Source organism: Peromyscus californicus, unplaced genomic scaffold, assembly GCF_007827085.1.
Source record: "Peromyscus californicus insignis strain IS unplaced genomic scaffold, ASM782708v3 Scaffold_4__1_contigs__length_199733344, whole genome shotgun sequence".
Taxonomy (NCBI): Eukaryota; Metazoa; Chordata; class Mammalia; order Rodentia; family Cricetidae; genus Peromyscus; species Peromyscus californicus.
Window position 1 is genome coordinate 94,788,124 of NW_026294562.1, and position 26,766 is coordinate 94,814,889.

At 40.0% G+C, this 26,766-nt stretch overlaps 1 protein-coding gene across 6 annotated transcripts in view; it reads left to right on the plus strand.

The window, feature by feature from the left end:
- Ric3 (RIC3 acetylcholine receptor chaperone) overlaps nt 1–26,766 on the plus strand; it is a 59,483-nt gene that overhangs the window by 11,057 nt on the left and 21,660 nt on the right. For all 6 annotated transcript variants that reach the window (XR_008213203.1, XR_008213202.1, XM_052714129.1 and 3 more), the window contains exons 2-3: nt 22,503–22,729; nt 23,660–23,732. Coding sequence is in view for 4 of the 6 variants with exons in the window: in XM_052714129.1 (XP_052570089.1) it covers nt 22,503–22,729; nt 23,660–23,732 (300 nt within the window). In the remaining 2 variants the exon portion in view is untranslated. The remainder of the gene's footprint in view (nt 1–22,502; nt 22,730–23,659; nt 23,733–26,766) is intronic.

Genomic DNA, 26,766 nt, shown 5'->3' on the forward strand with positions numbered 1-26,766 from the left:
CTCTTGGCTTTATAAAATTTGGAAAAATTTTAGCTATTCAAATATTTTCTGCATCCTTTTTTTTTTAGACTGTAATCACACTTATTTTAGACTGTTGTCTCAGGTTCATACTTTCCTTTGAATTGCTGAGAATATTTATGACTCTTTTAACATGTGTCAATTCCTTCTTTTTTATTAGTATTTTTTTTAATGCTGAATTCCAATATTCCTATCATTGTTGTCTTCCAAGCCCTTTTTTCTTCTCTTGGTTATGGATCACATTTATCTGATTCTTCAAAAGTCTAAGGATTTTGAATTAGATGCTGAATTTTGCGGGTATTACAGTTTATCTTAATTAACTTCATTTTTTTGTTCCCCAAAGGGCATTTGACTTTGTTTTGCAGTTATGTAAACCGTGGACTAGCACAATCCTTTAGGGGTTGCTGTGGGGATCTGTTAGCATGGGTTTAAAACAGTCTTTTTTTTTTTTTTCATTTTTATTTATTTATTTATTTTTCTATTATCAGCTTTATACAATACAAATTCTTTTTTTTTGGGGGGGGGGTTGAGACAGGGTTTCTCTGTGTAGCTTTGTGCCTTTCCTGGAACTCGCTTGGTAGCCCAGGCTGGCCTCGAACTCACAGAGATCCGCCTGGCTCTGCCTCCTGAGTGCTGGGATTAAAGGTGTGCGCCACCACCTCCCAGCTACAATACAAATTCTTATCCTAATAGTGAAATGTTTCACTGAGGCTTGCCCAGTAATTGAGTAAAACCAAAACTTATTATAAGCCACAGTCATCTTAGGGTCCCTCCTGCTATGTAGCCTTCCTGGTTCTGTGGGTTGCAGTCTCATTGCCCTTTGGTTAATGTCTAGTATCCACTTAAGAGTGAGTACATACCATGTTTGTCCTTCTGGGTTTGGGTTACTTCACTCAGGATGGTATTTTCTAGTTCCATCCATTTGCCTGCAAATTTCATGCTGTCATTGTTTTTCTCTGCTGAGTAGTATTCCATTGTGTATATGTACCACATTTTCTTAATCCATTCTTCAGTTGATGGGCATCTAGGTTGTTTCCAGGTTCTGGCTATTATGAATAGTGCTGATACGAACATAGTTGAGCATGTATCTTAGTGGTATGATTGAGCATTCCTTGGGTATATGCCCAAGAGTGGTATGGCTGGGTCTTGAGGTAGATTGATTCCCAATTTTCTGAGAAAATGCCGTACTGATTTCCACAGTGGTTGTGCAAGTTTGCATTCCCGCCAACAGTGGAGGAGTGTTCCCTTTGCTCCGCATCCTTTCCAACATAGACTATCATTAGTGTTTTTGATCATAGCCATTCTGACAGGTATAAGGTGGTATCTCAGAGTCGTTTTGATTTGCATTTCTCTGATGACTAAGGATGTTGAGCATTTCCTTAAATGTCCTTCAGCCATTTGAGATTCTTCTTTTGAGAATTCTGTTTAGCTCTTTAGCCCATTTTTTAATTGGATTGTTCAGTATTTTGATGTTTAGTTTCTTGAGTTCTTTATATTCTTTGGAGATCAGTCCTCTGTCAGATGTTGATGAAGGTCTTTTCCCATTCTGTAGGCTGTCTTTTTGTCTTATTGACTGTGTCTTTTGCCCTACAAAAGCTTCTCAGTTTCAAGAGGTCCCATTTATTAATTGTTGTTCTCAGTGTCTGTGCTGCTGGTGTTGTATTTAGGAAGTGATCTCCTGTGCCAATGCGTTCAAGAGTACTTCCTACTTTCTCTTCTATCAAGTTTAGTGTGACTGGATTTATGTTGAGGTCTTTGATCCACTTAGACTTGAGTTTTGTGCATGGTGACAGATATGGATCTATTTATAATCTTTTACATGTTGACATCTAGTTATGGCAGCACCATTTGTTGAAGATACTTTCTTTTTTCCATTGTATAGTTTTGGCTTCTTTGTCAAAAATCAGGTGTTCATATGTGCGTGGTTTAATGTCAGGGTCTTCAATTTGATTCCATTGGTTTGTATGTCGGTTTTTATGCCAGTACCAAGCTGTTTTTATTACTATAGCTTTATAGTAGAGCTTGAGGCCAGGGATGGTGATGCCTCCAGAGGTTGCTTTATTATACAGGATTCTTTTAGCTTTCCTGGGTCTTTTGTTTTTCCATATGAAGTTGAGTATTGTTCTTTCCAAGTCTGTGAAGAATTGTGGTGGGATTATGATGGGGATTGCATTGAATCTGTAGATTGCTTTTGGTAAGCTGGCCATTTTTACTTTGTTAATCCTACCTATCCATGAGCATGGGAGATCCTTCCATTTTCTTATATCTTCTTCAATTTCTTTCTTTAGAGACTTAAAGTTCTTATCAAACAGGTCCTTCACTTGTTTAGTTAGTGTTATCCCAAGGTATTTTATATTATTTGTGGCTATTGTAAAGGGTGATGTTTCTGACTTTTTTCTCATCCTTTTTATCATTTGTGTATAGGAGGGCTACTGTTTTTTTGAGTTGATCTTGTATCCTGCCACCTTACTGAAGGAGTTTATCAACTGTAGGAGTTCCCTGGTAGAATTTTTGGGGTCACTTATGTATACTATCATATCATTTGCAAATAGTGAAAGTTTGACTTCTTCCTTTCTAATTTGTATCCCCTTGATCTCCTTTTGTTGTCTTATTGCTCTACCTAAAACTTCAAGTACTATATTGAATAAATATATAGAGAGTGGACAGCCTTGTCTTGTTCCTGATTTTAGTGGAATTGCTTTGAGTTTCTCTCTGTTTAATTTGATGGTGGCTGTTGACATGCTGTAAATTGCCTTTATTATGTCTAGGAATGTTTCTTGTATTCCTGATCTCTTAGACCTTTATCATGAAGGGGTGTTGGATTTTGTCAAAGGCTTTTTCAGTATCTAATGAGATGATCATGTGGTTTTTTTTCTTTCAGTTTGTTTATATGGTGTGTTACATTGACAGATTTTCATATGTTGAACCATCCTTGCATCCCTGGGATGAAACCTACTTGGTCATGGTGGATAATTTTTTTGATGTGTTCTTGGATTCGGTTTGCCAATGTTTTGTTGAGTATTTTTGCATCAATGTTCATGAGGGAGATTGGTCTGTAATTCTCTTTCTTTGTTGCATCTTTGTGTGGTTTGGGTATCAGGGTAACTGTAGCCTCATAAAAAGAGTTTGGTAATGTTCCTTCTGTTTCTATTGTGTGGAACAATTTGAAGAGAATTGGAATTAGTTCTTCTTTGAAAATCTGGTAGAAATCTGCACTGAAACCATCTGGTCCTGGGCTTTTTTTTGTTGGGAGACTTTTAATGACTGTTTCTATTTCCCTAGGGGTTATAGGTCTATTTAAATTGTTTATCTGGTCTTGATTTAATTTTGGTATGTGGTACCGCTCCAGAAAATTGTCCATTTCTTTTAGAATTTTGTGGAGTACAGGTTTTTGAAGTATGACCTGATGATTCTCTGTATTTCCTTGTTGTCTGTTTTTATGTCTCTCTTTTCATTTCTTATTTTGTTAATTTGGATATTCTTTCTCTGCCTTTTGGTGAGTTTGGATAAGGGCTTGTCTATCTTGTTGATTTTCTCAATGAATCAACTCTCTATTTCATTGATTCTTTGTATTGTTCTCTTTGTTTCTATTTTATTGATTTCAGCTCTCAATTTGGTTATTTCCTGGTGTCTATTCTTCCTGAGTGACTTGCATCTTTTTGTTCTAGAGCTTTTAGGTGTGCTGTTATGTCATTATTGTGAGATTTCCCCATCTTCTTTATGTGTACATTTAGAGCTATGAATTTTCCTCTTAGCACTGCTTTCATAGTGTCCCATAAGTTTGGGTATGTTGTACTTTCATTTTCATTGAATTCTAGGAAATCTTTAATTTCTTTCTTTCTTTCTCCCTTGACCTCCTTCTTCTTCATGTCTTCACTGAAATGACATCTGATGTCTTCTTTGGAGGGTTCTGAGTAAAGTGTGTCTGTAGACTTCTGGCTACTTCAGTTAAAGTTTCAGTCTCCTGAATCACTATATATACTCTTCCTGCTTTATTTTTCTTCTCAGCATTTATCATTATCTTTATTGTCTCTTTTCCCACTTAGAAAGGAGTCCCCATTAGGGCAGGGATTTATGTTCATCTCCTCATGGCTGTATATCCAGCTGTAGATCAGGGATACATAATGTAGATAGTATTTACTGTACACATGGAAGAATGAGTGAATTAATGCATGCTGCCTCCTAGGTATCAAGATTTTCACTATTAGAGTTTGTGAGCTATAATCATCACCATTAATTGTGTCATTCTTTATGGTTACATAATTGGTATTGCCTTCATGTGCTAAACTAGTATGGATTTTATAAATTATATTCACAAAGAGCTTTAAGTGAGACAAGTATGTTGTGTGATACAAATGAAAATAAAAATATGTATTCATTAGAAATATGTCCACATTTTAACAGTTGTTATATCTGGACTGTAAGATCATGGGTGGCTTTTATTCTTTACATGTTTCTGCGCTTTTCTTTTATGGGTATATATTTCTTTTATGATCAGAAAAGAATATATAATGGCTCTTTCTTCTCATATCCCTAGCCCCCCAACTGGAAGACTTCTTTTCAGAATCTATTGGAGAGCTACAGCATGCCTGCTTCTCTATAGTGTTAGAGTTCACCAGCCACTCTATGTTCTGCAAAATGCAGCAATAATCATCTGGATCTTTTTCAGGCTTCAGCTTTACTTGTGTAATTCATACAGTTGTCTTTAATTCAGTGACTTTATTTCTCAGTTGTGTTGGTAGAAATTATTTGATGTAGACTTGATCATACCTTCCTCTGGAACTTCCCCGCTTAGTATTGTTAATTATCCATTTAATCTGAAGGTTGCCCCTGTTGATAGAATGCACAGAAACTAAAAGCCAAGAAGTTCTGCTTTCTCTGCATCATGTTTATCACCAGGCAAGTTCCCTTTTTGCTCTAACCTCACTAAGAACACTGTTTATTTTGCTGACATTTTTGCAGATTTCAGCTTGTTTTGGACCATAGCCTCCTTGCCTAGCTTTTGGAAGTCCGAGTCACTCATGCTGATTGCTTCTGTGTTTGTTCATCTTTCTGACCTTTTACAAGGACTTATCTCCTGACTTCACTTTATATTTACTTTTCCATCTTTTTTCCCCCTACTTGTTGAGATTTTTTGAAATGTCCAGCCACCAGTGTACTTGAAGAGCTTTCCTCTTAAGGTCTCATGACATGGAATTGAGTCTCTCTGTTTTAAAAACTTCTTAAACCTGTCTTCCCGAGCTTGAACTGCACAGCTCCTGCTCTGGTTGCTATAGCCACTAAGAGGGTATTCATTTCTTCTTGGTCATGGTAGCGATCCCTTTGCGTTACCGTACGTACGTACCTTTTGTAGAACATAAACATCAGCACAATGGGTCAAGCTAACACTCTGTCCAGTGTTAGTTGAATCAGACTTTGAATGACTTCAGGGTAGTAGAATGCTCCAAGATGCTAGAACTGGCATCAACAGAGTCTTGTCCACCACCTGCACTGGCTGGGAGCCTTTCCCACTCTGAGCATGCCTGCCATGCTGTCCTATAAGCCCTTCACTTTCATACTTAAAAGGGATGGTTCTTTACTGGCCACTTTCCAGGGCACTCATTCCCTGGAATAATAGCTCAGTCTCTTTTGCTACTATGTATTTCAGTGATGTAGGGCTCATTGAGTCTTTATTTCTCTGAGCTACAGAAGTGCCTACATATGCATTATATGCCACATATATCTGATTATTCTTTGTTACTTTAATTGGTACCTTTGTATTGGTATATAAGTGCCCAAGGACAGATGTCTTAACATGTCTGTTATCCTTATGAAACATCAGACATGTGCTCTGAAGGAGTGTTCAAAGAATATAGGAGATAGCCTGGCAGGAGACTGGAAAGGAATAAGTCAGAGCTGTTCCAGCTCCAACGTTAAGTCGTTGTGTTAAGTATTGCCGCTACAACATCAATGTTCGGGGAGAAGCTTCTGCATCTTAAGGACCTGGCCATTAAGACCATTCTTGAATTGTGGTTAGCAGAGATACAAACACATCCAGTTCTTTATTGATTTATTTGCCCCATTAAGACCTTTCATGAACTGCTCTAATAAGAAATATAAACACATCCAGTTCTTTATTGATTTATTTGCTCAAGAATGAAATGCTACAGATGGTTAATGCTACTTTCAGAAAATTCTTTTGTTAATAGTGTGAGAGTGTATTTGTGTTTGTCTCATGAGCAATATGGTGGTTATTATCAAGTGAAAGTAAAACTCAGCTCTGGAACGCCATTAAGCTTTTAGCCAAATCTAAATGATACACTAAAGGAAAACTTAATGATCAAATAAACCTAAATATGGGAACTCTTTCAATAAACTGTTTGGATTGAGTCAAGTTACATTTTATTGAATATTTAAATACTTTTAGAGGTTGTTACGCAGCTACTTTCAGTGTTAGAAAAACTATAAATTTTAATGTCTTTAATATTTTTATTCTGCTCTTTTCATCTGCTTCTTTAAAATTTTTTATTACATCTCTTTATTTATTTAGAGGAGTAGGTAAGAAAGTGTGGGCTACAAGACAGGAGCCAATTCTCTCCTTTCATTTTGTGGATCCTGAGAATCAAACTCCAGTCATGGGGCCTGGCAACCAGGACCTTTGCTCACTGAGCCATTATTGGCCCTCATCCATTTCTTTTGTTTGTGTATAATGCATGTGTGTAGCATATGTGCATGCAAACACACACACACACACACACACACACACACACACACACACACACACGGAGGTTAGAGGACCTCAGATGTTAGTCCTTGCTTTCTACTTTGTTTGAGACACGGTCTCTCTGCAGCTGGGTACACCAGGCTAGCTGGTCTGCTAGCTTGTAGAGATTTTTGTCTCCATGCCCCATCTCATCAAGGGGGTGCTGGTATTACAATCCCAGGCTGTTGAGTGGTTCTAGGAATCCAGACTGAGGTCCTCACTCTTGTATGGTAAGTGCCTTTACTGCTGAGCCATCCCCAAGCCCCATTAAAGCAAGTCTTTAAAAATAACACAAATCCTATTCATAACTTAAAACTTTGTAATACTAAAAGACTGGAAATAATCTAAATGTTCTTTATGTGGAGAATGGGTAAATAAATTGGAGGTTTATTTAAGATACTGGTCAGCAATATTGGTGAACTGAGCTATACATATCAGCATGGCTGCATTTCTGGGCCAAGATATTGAATTAATCATTCCCAGATAAAAGGAAGTGGGGGTTGAGTAGCATGAATATACTATAGTGTCATGATGTCAGGTTTTTTTGTTGTTTTGTTTTTTTAATTGTGATACAAAATGTCTGAGACAGTCAACTTATAAAGAGAAAGGTTTATTTTTGGCTCTTAGTTTTGGAGATTCTGTATTGGTTTGGCCTGGTATTTGGAGCCTATGTGAGGACCTTTGTCCTCATATGTGCATCGTGGCATGAACATATGAAGGGCAAAACCCTCTTACATTAGGATCCAGAAAGCCAAAGAGTGAGGAGGGTGCTGGGTTCCTACAATCACCCTTACGGGCACACCTCCAGTGACCTGAAGACCTGCCACCAGGCCCCCACTTCTTAAAGGTTCTATAAGTTCCCAACAGCACAAACCTGGACACCAAAGTTTTAACACAAGTTTGGCCTTTGAGAGAGAGACATTCAGGACCCAGTAATGATCTCAGTGGCCAAGCCTCCAGGCTCCTCTTCATGGCTTTGATTTCTAACCCTCAGTAAATATACCAACTCTGCTACTTTCCAAAAGTCTTGGTAGCTTAATATGGGGAAAGGCCAGGGGTCTTAATGCCAGTTTCCTCTCCAACAGTAGGCACTGTGGCCAAACACTAAATGTTAAAATATTTCAGGCAAGATGAAGACTGGAACCAAAGCAAGAAGAGCTCAGAAGAGGGGAAGAAGCCATCTCAGTGACAGCCAGTTAGTACCAAACTAAATGGAGCATTTGCTGTTACATTCTGACAGTAATGTTTGTACTTTGAAACATGTCAAGTATTTAAGGCAAGAAGAAATGAAATTCATTGCAACCAGTTAAGGTCATATATTTAGGGTGAAAATGATAAAATATTAAAATGAAGGACACGTCTTTCTGAAAAAAATGTGGTAGACTATATGTGTACAACAAAACTTAAAATTTAAACAAATTTAGGTAGCAGTTCAGTGTCATTAAGTACATATGTACAACTATCACCTCCCTTCATTCATATATAAAGTTTCAAAACATTCAAATCATATTGTATATATATTATGAGTTATTTTATGTATATGAGTATAGGCAGTGCTTATGGAAGGCAGAAGAGGGTGCTGGATCCTGTAGAATGGAGTTATAGATTTGTAAGCTGCCATGTGGGTGCTGGGAACCAAACTTGGGTCCCCTGCAGAGCAGCCAATGCTTTTAACTACTGAACCATCTCTCCAGCCCCAGTATTACATATGTTTTATGATTACTTAATCATTGCAAATCCTGATTACTTTTCAGTGAAATGTAAAAGCACATACTCTAATGCAGTTATGTATTAGGTGTTGTATACTGAATGCATGAGACAGACCCTGTGCCAAGCAACTTAAACACATAATAATTTGTTAGGTGAATTGGTTATGGGGATGCTAACAAAAGTTGGGGGGAAAAGACCTGGCTCAGTAGCAGAAAACATTAAAGTAGTGGACAGCAAATGAATTAGATGGAAGGGGAATGTGAGAAGTTGGGCCCATGGAAGCTGCATAAAGTCCGTATAGACTGTGTTTCCATAAGACAGTGTGCTGTGGGATGGTCTGTATGTCAAATGTGTTGCTGATTGGTCAATGAATAAATCACTGATTGGCAGTGGCCAGGCAGGAAGTATAGGCGGGACTAACAGAGAGGAGAATTGAGAGAACAGGAAGCTGGGTGAGGGAGACACTGCCAACCGCCATGATGAGAAACAGCATGTGAAGATGCCGGTAAGCCACAAGCCATGTGGCAAGGTATAGATTAATGGAAATGGATTAATTTAAGCTGTAAGAACAGTTAGCAAGAAGCCTGCCACGGCCATACAGTTTGTAATCAATATAAGTCTCTGTGCTTACTTGGTCGGGTTTGAGCGGCTGTGGGGCTGGCGGGTGAGAGAGATTTGTCCTGACTGTGGGCCAGGCAGGAAAACTCTAGCTACAACAGTGGTTCTCAACCTTCCTAATACTGCAACTCTTTAATACAGTTTCTCATGTTGCAGTGACCCCCCAACCATAGAATTATTTTCATTGCTACTTTATAACTATAATTTTGCTACTGTTATGAATCATAATGTTAATATTTGTGTTTTTTGACGTTCATTTGGGGTTTGTGGCCCACAGGTTGAGACCACTGCCATAAGATTGCATTGCCTAATGGTGGCATCGTCAACTTAATTTGTGTAAGTATACTTTGATGTTCCCATGGCAGAGCTGCTAATGCTGCAGCGTCAGAGTGTGTTCCCATTGCTAACGAAAATGATGGTAATGAACACCAAACTCAGAGAGTTATGGCAGGAGCCCTGGGGGCTAGGTGTGAAAGTGATATGTGGTTTCCACATGTCTTATTGTTGTTGACTTTTAAAACATTGGAGGTTATCTGTTATAAGAAACTTGGTTCACCAAGCTCTGAGAGGTGAGGCTTCCCTATGGAGGCCATTTATCTGTATAAAGAGAAGAATCTCTTTATCTTCGGTGTTCTGACCACAGCCTACTGGTCAAATACATCCTTGGTTATAGAGGTTTTAGGTCAAAGTCAAAGTCTGAGGGAATGAATCTACAAAAGCAGGGTTTAGAAGGGGAAAATGAGTTTCATTTTCAGGTTTGAGATGATAAACATATAAAAAGACATAAACTGACTGATATTGGAGATACAAGGAGCTCAGGGGGAAAGTCAGAATTATGGCTATGCATTTTGGAAATTATAATGAATTCCTTAAGAATGAACACATTTGCAAAAGGAAAAGAGTGATTGAGACAGAATTGCTGTAGGATGTCTTTTTGTATGCTGTGAATATGTGTTGCTCTGATTGGTTGATAAATAAAACACTGATTGGCCAGTAGTCAGACAGGAAGTATAGGTGGGGCAAGCAGACAAGGAGAATTGTGGGAAGAGAAAGGGCTGAGTCAGGAGTCAGCAGCCAGACACAGAGGAAACAAGATGACAAAGCAGAACTGAGAAAAGGAACCAAGCCACATGGCTAAACACATATAAGGGTTATGGGTTAATTTAAGTGTAAGAGCTAGTCAGTAATAAGCCTGAGCTAATGGCCAAGCAGTTATAATTATAAGCTTCTGAGTGATTATTTTATAAGTGGGCCATGGGATTGCAGGGGCCTGGTGGGACTGGGGAAACATACAACTACACAGAATCTTTGAGGAATTAAAGAACCACTAGAGAGACTGAGAAGGGCCATGTTGAATAACCAGGCAGCTTGGGAGAGTGATACCCCATACAGACCAAGGCAGGAAACTTTGACAGAGGTTTGTTCAGATTAATATTTATTGAGTGACTGATATGTGACAGTTGATAGCCACTTCCTTGTGCTGCAGAGTGTGTACGTGGGCTAGAACTGAGAAAGCCACTGACTTGGCTGAGGCAGGGGGATCATGTGCTGCGGTCCTCTGTCATCTGCAAATGCTCTGGGACTGGGGCTTAGCCTCATGTCACTTTAGTTAGTCTGTCTGACACAGCACCAGGCGTGTTGTAAAGTGTTCAGTGGTGTATATGTGAACTGTTAGAATGAAGAATTCCTTCTAGGTTGTAAAAGTTATTTTTACTATTTATCCTGTATGTTCCATTTCTCTCCAAATTATCTTTCCACTTTTCAACAGCTCTGTGATATGAGTAACCTCTTTTCATTCTAAAACAGGTTTTGTCAATAACCTTTTGGGTTAGTTCCAATAGATGTGTATTCATTTCTTGCCTTGTCAGGATTCATTCAGTGTTGGTGTTGAGACTTACTCCCATGAGTCACTTGTGTGTTTCTATAGAGACATCTCCATTCAGACCTTTTGGGCATTTTGAATTGGGTTGTCTTAATAAGAATTCAGTAATAATTTGGATACTAGCCCTCATCAGAAAAGTGATTTGTAAGTGTAGATGTAACCAACGGTCTTATAAAATAAGAAACACAGAGCCAATTCAGAGAAGAAAGCCAAGAGGTCAGAGCTAAGAGCCTCACCCTTCCTGATTCAGGGATCCTCTCCAGCCAAGAGAGCTCTCCGCAAAAAGGGCCTACTTCCTGTGTGTGTATGTCTTTATAGTCTTTCTGTTCTGCCTTCTCATTGGTTGTAAACCCAAACATGTGACTGCCTCGTCACTGCCTGAATGTACCGCCCTCCAGGTCCTTAAAGGCGTGCGCCACCGCCGCCACACACTTGCTATGACTCTAATAGCTCTGACCCCCAGACAACTTTATTTATTAACATACAATTAAAATCACATTTCAGTATAAGTAAAATACCACCACATGTAAGTCCTTCCCCCACTCAGTGCGTTGGGTTCATTTCCTTGATGGTGTCTTTTACAGGACAAAAGTGTTAAATTTTAATTATGTCAAATTTATTATTTTTTTGTTAGTTTGCTGTTACCTATGAGAAACCACTACCTAATCCAAGGTCATAAAGACTTAGATCTATTGTTTTCTCTAATTAAAAATTTTTTTTTTTTTTTGGTTTTTCGAGACAGGGTTTCTCTGTGTAGCTTTGCGCCTTTCCTGGAACTCACTTGGTAGCCCAGGCTGGCCTCGAACTCACAGAGATCCGCCTGGCTCTGCCTCCCGAGTGCTGGGATTAAAGGCGTGCGCCACCACCTTTTTACCTGTTATACTTAAGTCTTTCACCTATTTCATGTTAATTTTTAGTATGGTGTGAAATACAGATCCATTTTCTTATTTTTACACATGACTATGGAATATGGTGTGGCTGTCCCTACATATTTGTTGAAAGACTAGATCCTCTCTCTCCCCCACTTTTTCCAAATACATTTATTTATGTATGTGTGTATATTTTCCCAGCACATATGTAACTATGAGGAAATGTAATTTATAAACTAGGTATAGTAATACATACCAGTAACTAATAATACAAATAGAACAATTGTAACAATATGCTGCAATGGTAGCATCATTACTCTTCAGTTTGTGACCATTACTAAGTAAAATAAAGGTCACTTGAGCAGTGCTGCCGTAGTCAAGCCTGATAACTGAGAGAATACTAAGTGATTAGCAAGCAGATAGCCTACACCTCATGGCTACTATGGATACAGGGATGATTTACTTCCTAGGCAGGATAGGGTGAGGTGGTATGACTTTATCGTACTACTCAGAATGGTGTGTATTTTATAATGTTTATTTCTGGAATTTTCTACATATGTAATATTTTTAGATCATGGCTGTCTATGGGTAACTAAGCTTATAGAAAGTGAGACCATGTATAAAGGAAGTAGACTACTATACTTCAGTTTCTGTTACTGCCTAAAACGATCAGCAGTCAAACTATCATGTGACGATCCATCTGTTACTCAAGAATATGTTGTATCAACAGGCAGTGGTGGTGCACATCTTTAATCCCAGCACTCAGGAGGCAGAGGCAGATAGATCTCTGAGTTTAAAGCCAGCCTGATCTACAGAGTTCTAGGACAGCAAGTGCTACACAGAGAAACCCTGTCTTGAAAAACTTAAAAAAAAAAAGTTGCATCTGAAAATCTGCCATGTAGTCTTTAACCAGGTGGGGTTTTGAGACAGTCCCACTGCACAGGCTAAGGTGGCAGGACAGCCAGAGACTCTTGATCCTCCTGCCCATGTCTGAGTACAAAGATTGTAGGTATAGCCACACCCAGCTGTCAGTCAGTTCATCCTTCTAGGCTTTTCAGTGGCCTTTTCTGTCCTCTGACTTTTATGCTATTAGTTTGCTTTTGTTGTCTTTGATCATTCCTCCTTTGTGCATGGATCGGTCTGTTCCTCTGGGCTTTTTGGTGTTGGGAAGAGTTGATCCAGTTTTCTAGCTTTGCCATTTAGGTTGAACAGGGTTGCTGTTCAAGCTGACAGCGGTCAAATAACATTTCTTGCTGTGTTCCACCAATGCCTCGGATCCAAGAGTGTTCAGCCTTACCCTAACCATGGGCCTCTCCATCCCTTCGTTATCTTCTCCTAGTAAACTAAATCTTGGAGTAATTTGACTCTCTCTCCTAGCTCTCTGCTATGTTTGCTATTAAATGCTTCTGCTAATTACATGGCGATCGCCTTGGACTCCTCTCTCTCTCTCTCTCTCTCTCTCTCTCTCTCTCTCTCTCTCTCTCTCTCTCTCTCTGTCCTATCCATCACCTCAGCACTTGAACCTCACAGCTAACTTACTGTAATAGCTTTCGGTTATTTTTTTTCTAGACTCTACTTTCTTTCTTATTAGGCCCTGTACTCAACTGCTAGATTAATCCCCCTCAAGCACCTTTCTCATTAAGTTGGTTTCCTGATCCAAGATCCAGGGTATCGAATTCATGTACTGCACAGTAGTGTGCGAACTCTTCTTGTCTCTACTACCCTTTCCTTAACCCCTGTTACTTCCTCAATGATGCCAGACTCACTTGGCAGTGTTTCCTTGTTCTCAGTCTCTCATTTCCTTAAGCAGTTGACCCCATTTGATAGCCCTTTCTTCTTTTTAAAATGTTTGTGTCCTTTTAGTGTTTAAAAGTGGAATCTGTATAGTATTGAAAACCTTGGTGATAACCTTACTTGTTGTTTGCCCTTGTTGTGGACATGCTCCCTATTATCAACATTGTTCCATGAAATAACTTCATTTCTATTTTATTTAGGGCTCTTTTCCTTTTTACCTAGGCAGACTCTTGAACAAAATTCATGTTTAATAAATCTTTATGGCCAAGAAATATCATAGGGAGTGGCACTATTAGGAGATGTGGTTTTGTTGGAGTGGCTATGGCCTTGTTGGAGGAAGTGTGTCACTGTGCAGGGGGGTGGGGTGGGGTGGGTGGAGGTTTCCTATGCTCAAGATCCCACCCAGTGTCACAGACCTTTTTCTGTTACCTTCTGATCAAGATGTAACCAGCATCATGTCTACCTATCAGGTCTCTCCCGCCAGCTGCTCCCCAAATAACCACACTGAGACTTATTATTAATTACAAACGCTCAGCCAATAGCTTAGGCTCGTTTTTTAGCTAGCTCTTATAATTTAAATTAACCCATTTCTGTTCTTCTGTGTGCTGTCCCAAGGCTCGCTTGCCTCATGTATGTACTTCCTATCCTGATTGATCTACATCTCATGGCATCTCCCCAGACTCTGCCCTTCTCCCCAGCATTCTCTCTGTCCTGAAAATCCTGCCTAGCCATCAACCAATCAGCTTTTTATTAACAATGAGAGCAACACATCTTCACAGTGTATGGAAGGATTATACCACAGCATCAGTCTGCAGTTTAAAATGATGGTTTTTTTTTTTTATCTAGTTATCTGATTTTAATTTTTTGGCATTTTGGAAGGCCTGTTAGAACAGTAAAAGAGTTTGAGAGCATGTTGCTACATACATTAAATTAGATTATTGATCAGTAGCCATCTGATGTATTAGATTGTGTCAAGAGAAAGACTGCTTTTTTATATACTGGCTAGGCATTTTTTATTGTATAATTTCGAGAAGAGAGATTTTTAACTAAATGAAAACCATTATACACAATATAAGAAACTAAAATCATAATAGTTATTTTCCTAGCTTTAAATAACTAGATAGACCATATAGATAACTAATACAATATAATAATAAAATGTTATATATAATAATTATATTACCATTTGTATTCTACAGGAAAAAAATGCTTTTCCATGGCATAGTTTACTTATACAAATTTAAGAGAAAATCTCAATATATTTTGAAAAGTAAAATGTTTACAAATCCTATTTTGTATTGAATTAGTACAAGAAAAACTTGAAACAGCAATAAAAAAGATTAACAACCTCTAAGGCAGATGTGGTAGTTTGAATGTAATTGGCCCCCGTAATATCAGAGGGAGTGGCACTATTAGGAGATGTGGTTTTGTTGGAGTGGCTATGGCCTTGTTGGAGGAAGTGTGTCACTGTGCAGGGGGGTGGGGTGGGGTGGGTGGAGGTTTCCTATGCTCAAGATCCCACCCAGTGTCACAGACCTTTTTCTGTTACCTTCTGATCAAGATGTAACCAGCATCATGTCTACCTACACACCACCATGCTCCCTGCCATGATGATAATGGACTGAACGTCTGAACTGTAAGCCACCACCTCAATTAAATGTTTTCCTTTATAAGAGTTGTCGTGGTCATGGTATCTCTTCACAGCAATAGAAACCCTAACTAAGACAGCAACAGGAAAAAAATAGTCCATTAGAAATGAAAGTTGCTAAATATTACAGAGATCAAACTATAAATTAAAATATTGATTATTTATTAAGATCAGCCAGGATGTAGGAAAATGTATATGGATACATACTGCTGTGTGTGAACCCATATAGTCTTTTGTGGAGTGCAATTCAAGAATACTTATTAAATTTAAACACATACCCCTTAACCCAGGAAAACCACTCCCTGGAATCATAGATCCCATATAGGCAAGGATGTGAGCATAAAAAAAAGGACATTTCAGCCTTCAAAAAATGTAATGTGAATTGATGTATATAAAAATATTTGAAAGAATAGACTAATAGATAACATTGTAGAATTGGCTAAAGATATGGTTGAGAAGAGATTATGCCTATATTGCTTGAATTTTTATAATTAATAAAATAATATATTTAAATTTAAAGTATCTAAGAAACAAAATTTCATTTTGGTAAGTAGCCAAAGATCTAGTAACACAACAATTCAAATCCTTGAATGTTGTTATACTAGAAAGAATGAAAATAAGCAAATAAAATAAAATAGAAGTTATGTACACACTAGTTATAAGAAAGACAAAAATACTAAAAATTAAAAATAAGAGTTAATGATTTAGCAGATTTATACAAGAGCTGGTTCTTTGATAGAAAACCCCTGGGAAAGCTAGAGACAATATAAATATCCAAAATTAGTAATGAAATTATTTGAAAAATATAGAGAAAAATTACATATACCTTTGAGCTACTTTATATGTTTTGATGAAATGTATATAATAGTCTAAGGAAGAATACATTTATAAAACTGATGTATTTTTATTAAATTTAAAAAATATCAAAACTAGCCGGGCGGTGGTGGTGCACGCCTTTAGTCCCAGCACTCGGGAGGCAGAGCCAGGTGGATCTCTGTGAGTTCGAGGCCAGCCTGGGCTACCAAGTGAGTCCCAGGAAAGGCGCAAAGCTACACAGAGAAACCCTGTCTCGAAAAACCAAAAAAAAAAAAAAAAAAAAAATCAAAACTAACCAAACTTCATAATTTATTAAAAGTGCTAGGACCTAATGAAACAAAATGTTTTTCAAACCTTTAAGGAGCAGATACAGTTCATAAAATTATTGGGATAACAAACAAATGGAAACATTTAAGATCATTTTTGTGTTTGGTATCATTTTAAATTTAGGGGTGTGTGTGTGTGTGTGTGTGTGTGTGTGTGTGTGTGAGTGAGAGAGAGAGAGAGAGCGAGAGCGAGCTGTGGTGGGGGGTTCCCATACTATAGCATGTGTAAAAGGCCAGAGGAAACTGTGTGGAGTCAGTTATCTGCTTTACATCTTTACATGGGTTCTGGGGGTTAATCTCAGTGGCTACAATTTTTAAAAAATGCATAGCTAGGCGCTGGTGGTGCATACCTTTAATCCTAACACTCAGGAGGCAGAGGCAGGCAGATCTCTGAGTTCAAGGTCAGACTGGTCTACAGTGAATTCCAGAACATCTAGGACTATACAGAAAATCCGTTCTTGAAAAAATAAATTGCATAATAACCTTAAAGCCAACATTCATCACTTAATATGATTCTTGACAATTTAAGAGACATCAGTAAACAGAACAAGAGCTGGTGACAGGGTGATTTCTCTGCCCAAAGTTGTGCTTCCTTTGTTGACTGTCTTAGTCACTGTTTTAATGCTGTGAAGAGACACCATGACCATGGCAACTCTTATAAAGGAAGGCATTTAACTGGGGCTGCTTACAGTTTCAGAGGCTTAGTCTGTTATCATCATGCAGAGAGCATGGTGGCATGTTAGCAGACATGGTGCTGGAGAATAGCTGAGAGTTCTACATCCGGATCTATAGACAGCAGAAAGGGAGACTGGGCCTGGTATGTATGGGCTTTTGAAACTTCAAAGCCCATCCCTAGTAACACACTGCCTTCAACCTGGTCACACCTCCTAATCCCTCTAATCCTATCAAAGAGTTCATTCCCTGGTGACTAAGCATTTACCTATATGAGTTCATAGAGGTGGTGGGGCATTCTTACTCAGACCACCACATTGACCCACTCTTTTTTTTTTTTTTTTTTTTTTTATCATTTTACTTTTTTCTCATGTTTTGAGACAGGCTTACTTATAGTCCAGGTTGGCCTGGAAGTCACTGTGGTATCCAGGCTGCCCTCAAACTCATGGCAGTTTTTCTGCCTTGGCCTTCCAGATGTTATTATTATAGGTGTGAGGCACCATTCTTGGGCTGACCCACTCTGAAATGAAGGGTTTCCCCTTAGCTTCCATGGCATCCAAAGCCAATGCTGAGAGGGAAAGGAAAATTATTGGAGGGGAGTATGGGTAAAAAAGGATACAAGCCGGGTGGCAGTGATGCATGCCTTTAATCCCAGCTCTCAGGAGGTAGAACCAGGCGGATCTCTGTGAGTTTGAGGCCAGCCTGGTCTACAGAGCGAGATCCAGGACAGGCACTAAAACTACATGGAGAAACCCTGTCTCGAAAAACCACCCCACCCCCGCAAAAAAAGGATACAAGGCAGAAGGCAGCTTCCATGCCCAGTAGCTAATGGTCTAACCTCCTTTCCTTCCTCCTACCTAAGGGTGGAGTCCACTTAAAGATAGTCTCTTCATAAGAACTTCAAAATCTGTTTTACAAGTACAAAAATACCTTTCTTTTTAGGCCCATGTATGTGCTTGAGTGTGTATGCACATGTGTGTAGATATATTTGGAGGCCATTGGAAACTTCAGGTTTCCTTGGTCTCTGTCTGTCTGTCTGAGACAAGGTGCTTTACTGACCTACAACATGCCAAGTAGTCTTAGCTGGCTGGTCATGAAGTCCCAGGGATCTTCCTGTCTCCACTTTCCCATCACTAGGATTACAAATGCACACCACCTTGCCTGACTTTTAAATATAGGTTCTTGAATCAAACTCCAGTCCTCATGCTTGCAAAGCAGGTGCTTTACCTACTGAGCCTCAAGCCAGGTCATATGTATCTTCTCTAATGTCTTTATTTTAAGCCTTTATACCTTTGTGTTTGCTTAAAAGGAATACAAAGAAATTATGTGTGTTCAACTTGCATGATATTATCATTCACAGCAAGAAATGCAATGCAGCATTACTGTTGTATTGAACTAAGAAGTTCCTCAGAGATACTCTCATATTGGGTATAGCCAGGATCTTCACTTATGCCATAGGAAAGAATTTAGGGGTTGTTATAAAGTGAAATTGAGTTTACTAAGAAAAGGATACTATAAACCCAGTGTGTAGGTGTGGGCTTCTTAAGAGAGACACATTTAAGTACCTTAGCTCTGCGTGCATGCATGAGTGAGCACTCATGGGATGTGATTTTGTAGCTTTTGAAGTTACATTGTTCAAATGATGTCATTGATATCTAAGTTTAAAAGATTAAGAGAATATTTTGGTATACTTTTTGGGGGGATAGTGTTGGGGATTTACCTTGGAGCCTTGGACATACAGGTGTGGTGATATTTTGTTTGTACTCTAACAAATAAAATTTCCCTGAGGATCAGAGGACAGAAACAGCCACCAGATTAAACATAGAGGCCAGGCAGTGGTGGCACACACCTTTAATCCTAGCACTCAGAAGGCAGAGGCAGATGGATCTCTGTGAGTTCAAGGCCACCCTGGACTACATGAGATTAATCTAGTCTAAAAGAGTAACAGAGCCAGACAGTGGTAGCACACACCTTTAATCCCAGCACTTGGGATCTCATGCCTTTTCTCCCAGTATTTGGGAAACACACATGCCATTAATCCCAGCACTAGGGAGGTGGAGACAGGAAGTGATATGGCTGGGCGGAGAAAGGCATATAAGGCGGGAGGAGACAAGATCTTCCCCTTTCGGCAGAGGAGGTGGTGAGGTGAGAAGTGGCTGTGGCTTGTTTCCTCTGATCTTTCAGCATTTACCCCAATATCTGGCTCCGGGTTTTTATTATAAGACCAATTAGAATTTGTGCAACAGCTAGGCAGCTGCTTTGCCAAATAAACTGCATCCCTAGCCCTGACTTTTTGTTTAGAGGAATTTTATCCAAAGGTGGCTTAAGAGGTAAGTGGTACATATTTACAGATAAGAAAGGACTGCTGTTAAGATAAAGGCATAGGTCATAAAAAGTCAAAGTAGTTCTTACTGTACAGTAAAAGGTAGGTCCAGGCATGTGTTTTGATTATAAATATGGTTTACAAACCTGCTTGTAAGATTTTCTCAGAAAAATACAGTTCAAAGATGAGAAAGGAGAGGTAATAAAGTTTGGGGCTTAAGCATGGTCATTAGTTAATCTATCATCTATCTCTCTTTGTGCCCCCTCCCCTTCCCTGACCCCATTTTCTTTCTGAGACAGTGTCTCCTCTAGCCTAGCTGGTTATTACCCAAGGATGGTTTTGAATTCCTGATCCTCTTGCCTCCACCTCTCTAGTGCTGGAATTATAGGGACATGTGACCATGTCTGACTCATTAGATGGTTTAATACTCCTATTTGAGAAACCTCAGAGAGTAAATCTTGTTTCTGTGCAGGCCATCTTCATAGTGGTTTTGCTAGTCCAGTCAAAATTCTTGACTCTCAGCCAGCAAGAAAGGCAGAGCAGACTGAGAGGTGGTGAGGCATCCTTTTCCTTCTTGTCTGTCTTCTTGCTCTTTCTATCCTGCCTCTGTTTGCGTGTTTCAGCTGGGGATTCAATCTAGAGCCTTGGGTATGGCAGGCCAGCTGTTTACCTGTGAGCTATTACACATGCTCGGTTCCCTTTTCCACTTTTGAGACAGGAACTTGCTGTGTTGCCCAGGCCAGTTTTACCCACAATCCTCCTGCCTTATATTCCAAATTCTGGGTTTATAGTATGTGCTACCATGTCTGTCTGTAGACAATCTTATAATATAGTTTCTAAAAATATAAAATTCTGTATTTATATCAAATCCATTTCAGTTTTTCATTTCCAGTTATGGGGGTCAGTTACTTGAAGCTCCTTACTACATCATCATAGTGAGCATTCCATCACAGATCTGTAGTGAATAATTCAGCCCACCTATGATGACTGTATTTGAGAACTTTTTCCAGATTTACTCACCAGGGAGGGACCACTGGATCATCCAGCCTATGTATAGTGTCACAAAGGACAGGTGTGCCACTTAGCTGGTTGGCTGTATGTTTGTACTCTTACCTCAGTGCACAGCAATTCTTGCCTTCCCATATCTTGGCCAACTTTTGCTACTTTCTACCATCCTGCTGGGTAGAAAGTCCTTTCTCACTAGTTATGCATTTTGGTCACATACCCTGTTAGTATTGCTGACTCACCACTTATCAGCCACTGTCATACTTGGAATTTCATCATTTATGTGTTGGCAGCCATTAGGCTTCTCTTTCTGTAAGTTCCTTCCTCATATCTTTGGTCCCTTTGCTGTGAATTCCTGTGATGTCATTGAGTGGCAGACTCTTCCTATATAGTATAGATATCTAGTTCCTTTTCAGTTTTAAATGTTAGAGATTTTTCCTGGATTTCATTCCTCCTGATTCTGTTCACGGTCTTCTGTATTGGATGGAAATCCTGAATTTTGTTGGAGTCTTATATAGCAAATTTGTAGTTTTACTGTTTCTTTAAGGTTCTTCTGTTTTCTGGTGTTCTGTGTTTTAGAGTGTTACCCCAACACTGTTTTTCTTTTCTTTTTTTCCTTTTTTTTTTTTTTTTTTGTTTTTCGAGACAGGGTTTCTCTGTAGCTTTGGAGCCTGTCTTGGACTAGCTCTGTAGACCAGGCTGGCCTCGAACTCACAGAGATCCACCTGCCTCTGCCTCCCGAGTGTTGGGATTACAGGCGTGCGCCACCACCGCCTGGCCCAACACTGTTTTTCAAACACTTTTACTTGTGGTTTTTTTTTGAAGACTTATCGCTTCCTCTCGTTGTTCCAATTGGGCTTGTGGTGTTAACTTTTGGCCACTCTTAATGGAGTTTTAAAAATTCAAGAAAATGGATGACAACCCTCCCCTTCTCTAAGCTCTTCTCGGATTGGGCCTTTGACCCTGTTTTTACTGTTTGAATCCTGTCTGCTCAGTTATAGCCGGTTCAAAGGGATGCTTGCCTCCCAAAGCTGCGTACTCAGTCTTCCTCAAAGGAATTTGGAATTAGGGCCAGTCTTAGCTAGTTTCTTGAAGGAGTTGCAAATTGAGAGGCTTGGGATGATTGTCTTCTACTGTGGGCACAAAGAAATTAGAGGAGCTATCTGAAGAAAGGGATTGAAGATGTGAGCAAAGAAATAAAGGGGAAAGGCTATGGTCCCATAGAGAGGAGAGGCTTTGAGCTGGAATGTGAAAGTAGCCGGCCTGGTTCCTGACGGCTTTCCAGTTTCTGGTTCTGTGCTCTCCTGAGGCTACATTACATTTCCTTTCGTATTAGATAGGGGTGGCTAACCACTGTAACAGATAGACTCCAAAGTATATAATGGCCCTCACACAATGAAAGCTCGCTTCTCACTTACACAAACAGGACCAGATGGCCCTAAGTTAGCTGGGTGGCAGCAGCAGAGGCCTATGCCACAGTTACCTAGGAACCAAGGTTGATGGAGGCTCTGCCATTTGCAACATATGACTTTTAAGGTCTCCCTGGCCATTAGTATCCATCCTACAGAAGGAAATGATCATGTAGTTGAACCTATGGGAAGCTTTATAGGCCAACTTCCTTTGGCTGGCACTCTGTCACATTTAACTCTACAGGAAGTTGGGAAGTGTAGTTTAGCTATGGACCCAGAAGGAAGAGGAAATGGGTTTAGTGAACAGGTAGAGATTACCACAACATGTTTGTATCTGTATGATACTTCTATCTTTCTACAAATTCCTGTTTTTTTCTTAAACATGTTTGAGTTGCTTCTATTATTTGAACTTCAATGCATAAGATGTTTTTGAAATACCCATATTTAAAATAAAAGAGATAAAGCTGGCGGGGCGGTGGTGGTGCATGCCTTTAATCCCAGCACTTGGGAGGCAGAGGCAGGCGGATCTCTGTGTGTTTGAGGCCAGCCTGGTCTACAGATTGAGTTCCAGGACAGGCTCCAAAGCTACACAGAGAAACCTTGTTTCGAAAAACAAACAAACAAAAAACAGAAAAAAGAGAGATAAAGCTGAGTAATTAATTTTTTTCAGGAAAACTGGGCCGATTTCCACCTATGATGCATCACCACTCAGCACCCTCAGATGGTCAGATGCCTGGGGCTCATTTCCAGAGGTCCCACCTTGCAGAGGCCTTCGCAAAGGCCAAAGGAGCAGGTGGAGGTGCTGGAGGAGGGGGTAGTGGAAGAGGACTGATGGGCCAGATCATTCCGATCTATGGCTTTGGAATTTTTTTGTACATACTGTACATTCTATTTAAGGTAAGTGGAATTCCCTTAGACATATGTCAGTGAAAATCTAATGTTGTTGTAATAAAAATCATCTCCAGTGAAACCCTATAAAGGTCACACAGCCCTTTCAAATCCATCATCTCTTTAAAAACCCATCTCCTTGAACTAGTTAAGATTGCTATATCTCAGTTTTATAGGTAAGAAATCTTAGCCTAGATTTACAACTAAAATGTAAGGCCAGGGTTTAAACCTGGATCTTTTAGTTCATAATCCAATCAGCACTATAATTCAAAGGAAAAGGACAAAAGACTAGGCATCTTTGCAAGCTGATAGACCATAAAGATGCTCTAAGAAGAGGCTTGTTCATAGGATGAAAACCAGGGTTTCCATATTTAATGGTTCCAGGGTATAAGATACTGTGTCTAGTGTCATTTCTGTAATTCTCCCAAGACAAAACTGTCATATCCAAACACTAAGCACAACATTCCTGGTTCTGGGGTGTCTTGCTGGGTCTTTTAAGGCAGACCCCCTATTTAGTTCCACCTCCAAGTAGGTTTTTGTAGACTACAGACTTGTTCTTTGTGAAGAGGTGTAGAACCTTCACCTTACATTCATGCTTAGAGTAAAGTGAGGAGATTTTAGTTTCTTTAGGAATTCTGCAGGCAGCCTGAGTTGAGCATGAGAATGTCCCCGGGGTGCCACACGTCACCTGTCACTTCGATGAGCATGGGTAGAGCAGACGATTATAAGGATTTTATTTCCTTTGTGCTTTGATCAGTTTTATCTTCTTGACCCTTTCAGTGGCTTTTAAAAGGACATTTCTCTAATGTTGATACTTGGTTTGATTTCTGACTTAATTTTTGTCTCCCAGCTTTTTGGTTTTTTTCATTTAACATGCGGTGTTCCATGACTTTGAGGTTCTGAGCTGCTGTTGATGTGCTGTACCTCCTTCATCCTCAGCTTTCAAAGGGGAAAACTGCAGAGGATCGGAACTGCTCCACTGCCCCACCTGGGAACTCCCACAGGAAGATTAGTAAGTGCTCCTTCCCATGCATTCAGTTTTACTGAGTTGGAGTGGAAAACAGTCGGGGGGACAGTCCGTGGCTATGTCCCCAAAGCATTTCTCAAAAGTGTATGGATATTGGGCCTTAAAGGGCTAATGCGCAAAAAGTACAAGGCTGCTAGTTCTTTGGTACATGTTAGCAAATTAAACATTTGGCTTAGTTACTTTTCACTTACAGACTTCAAAATATTTGTAGCAAATCTGTTTATTTCTTAGAGGAAAACTGAGGGAGAAATTGCATCAGTGACACAGTCTATTATTATTAGCTCTTGACCCTTTGGTCTTGAGCTGTGCTGTCAGGGGTAATGAAATGTATATAGCATAGTCCTTTTCTCTAAGAATATGTAGATTAGAATGATGCCAGGAAGTAGGATCTGTAAGGTAAAGCACTTGCTACCCAGCCTGAAGACCTGAGGTGGAATCTCCAGCACTTAGGTAAAAGGCCAGGCATGGCTGTGCACACCTGTAACTGCGGCACTGGGGAGCCAGCCAGCCAGCCAGGCCAAGGAGCCTCTGCTTCACTGTGAGACCCTGTTCCAAGGGAGTAAGGGAGAGAGTGACAGAGGAGGAGGAGGGCACTGCGGGTCAGCCACCTTCTTGTGTGGCACCTGCACACTTAACTCACACATATTCTTCACACAGAGGGAAAAATAACTTGTGAGGAGGCCTTACCTAGGAAGAAAGGACTTGTCAAAAGCATTATGGAATCATGTCTGGATGTCTTGAGTAAAACTTAGGCAAGCATGAATTCTTGAGCTTGTTGATGGCTCGTTGGTGTTCATGGGCAGAAGCTGTGGAGCCCTCACACACAGAGGTCTGCCTGCCTCTGCCTCCTGAGTGGTAGGGTTAAAGGTCTGTTCCACCTCAGCCATCGAAGGTTTTCTTGTTTGCTTTTAAATTTATTTTTAGGATTTTCAAATTAAAAGACATTTTTCTCATCAAAAGTTTTTAAAAGAAAGACATCAGTAGAATGAAGTGAGGATGAGCCACAGAAGTGTCTGCCCTAGGTTGTATCTCCTTTTGGAATTATTTCTGGATTCACTGTTGTGTTAAATCCTCAATCACATTCCACATCCTTTTCGGAAATCCTAAACAGTCAAGAATCTAACGAAAGCTGCTATGTCTCATCATGAGATAATAATGGTACATATATCAGTAATTAAAAGAAATTATAGACAGTGAGAAGTCTTGAACCGATGAGAGAATTCACTGGGTAAAAGAGCTTGCTGAGTTTGATCTCTGGAACCCATGTAAAAAGGCAAGATGTTATGGTATGCTTCTGTAATGCCAGCATTCCTTTGCTGACATGGGAGGCAGAGACAGGAGAATCATCCAGAAGCTTGCAGGCCAGCTAGGCTAGAGTATGAAGTGCACCAGAAATAAGACATACCCTCCCTCAACAGAGTGGAGGCCCAGAACCAACTCCAGCAAGTTGTTTTCTGACCTTCACACACACACACACACACACACACACACACACACACACACACACACACGCGCGCGCGCGCACGCGCGCGCGCGCTCACACTCACACACTGTGGGGGGCCATCCCACCCCCACTTTTCCCCAGGGTGCTCTTGAGCAGGAGCAGCAGGAAATATTAGATAGAAGTATAGAGGGGAGAGAAACAGAAAACACAGGATAGCCTTAAGAAGGCCTGGATCCTAATCCATTGGGCCCTGACTGTTTCTGCCAAAGGGCTTTTAAAGGAATGCCAAGGGGTGGAGCAAAAAACTTCCCCCAGCACAGCCAAGTGCAGACCATCTCAGACACCTGGTACTCAGGCCTGTGGTCCTAATCATCCTCTTTATGCGGACCTGCTGGGTAAAGCCACTAGGAAACCTACATGGGTTCCAATAACACACACAAAAAACACAAAAATAAATAAAAACAAACTAAAAAGCACACTCTAATAATAAATAAAATGAAAAACAGACTGTTAAGACTGTCTCTTGTCAGAGATAGAAAGAAGTACATCAAATGGTAAAATGGACTCCTAAGACTGCTTTTTATAGCAATGGCAATAGCAGTGAGCCAGCTTTATCCTTTAATTAGGAATCATGCAAAAATAACAATAACCTCAGCACCACACAGTGCAGTTTGTACCCACTTTACAGGTATTAACTGCCTTAAAAGGCCTTTTAGATCCAGGCAGTAGTGGTGCACACCTTTAATCCCAGCACTCAGGAGGCAGAGGCAAGCAGATCTCTGAGTTAGAAGTCAGCCTGGTTTACAGAGTGAGTTCCAGGACAGCCAGGGCTACACAGAGGTATGAAATAGAAATCTAGGTCATTTATGCTGAGCAGCATTTAATTTTCCTACTGACTGAAAGTTTACTTCATGTTTTGAATATTTATTTATTTATTTTTTTGTTGTGCTTTTAGTGTCTTAGTCTTTCTCTCTCTCCCTCTCTCCCCCATCTCTGTCTCTCTCTCTCTGTCTCTCTCTCTCTGTCTCTGTGTGTGTGTGTGTGTGTGTGTGTGTGTGTGTGTGTGTGTGTGTGTGTGTTTGTCCATTCTACTGACCCTATCTGAGAAATCTGCGTCTAGGGACACCCTAGCATGATCTATTCTTTACCCTAGACACTAGGGTTAGAAAACTTTGGGCATGGAGCTCTCAACCATAGTTTAGGATTTCCAGACCATAAGTAGAGGCAAATGGCTCACCTCAGAGTCCTAATTCTTTTTTCTAGTACTGTCTAGGCTTGGTGCCTTACCCAGAAGCACTGTTTGGATCGCACACCGTCATCTGTCTACCTTCTGCATTTACTCTGGGGTGACTTTGCAGGGTGTGTTTTCAGTGTTGGATGTTTTCTTTAGTCCACTCTGCAGGATTACTGTGTGGGAGGGGGAGTGATTTATTTATCATTCCCTAAGTGAGTATGTATCCTGTTGATCCTGGTGGCCAGACCTCCAAGCCTTTTCTGTGCTGATTGTATTAGAGAAGCTCATGTCTATTCTCTTGAGTCTCTGAAGAAGCCTGGATTATCACAGATCTTTTTGGC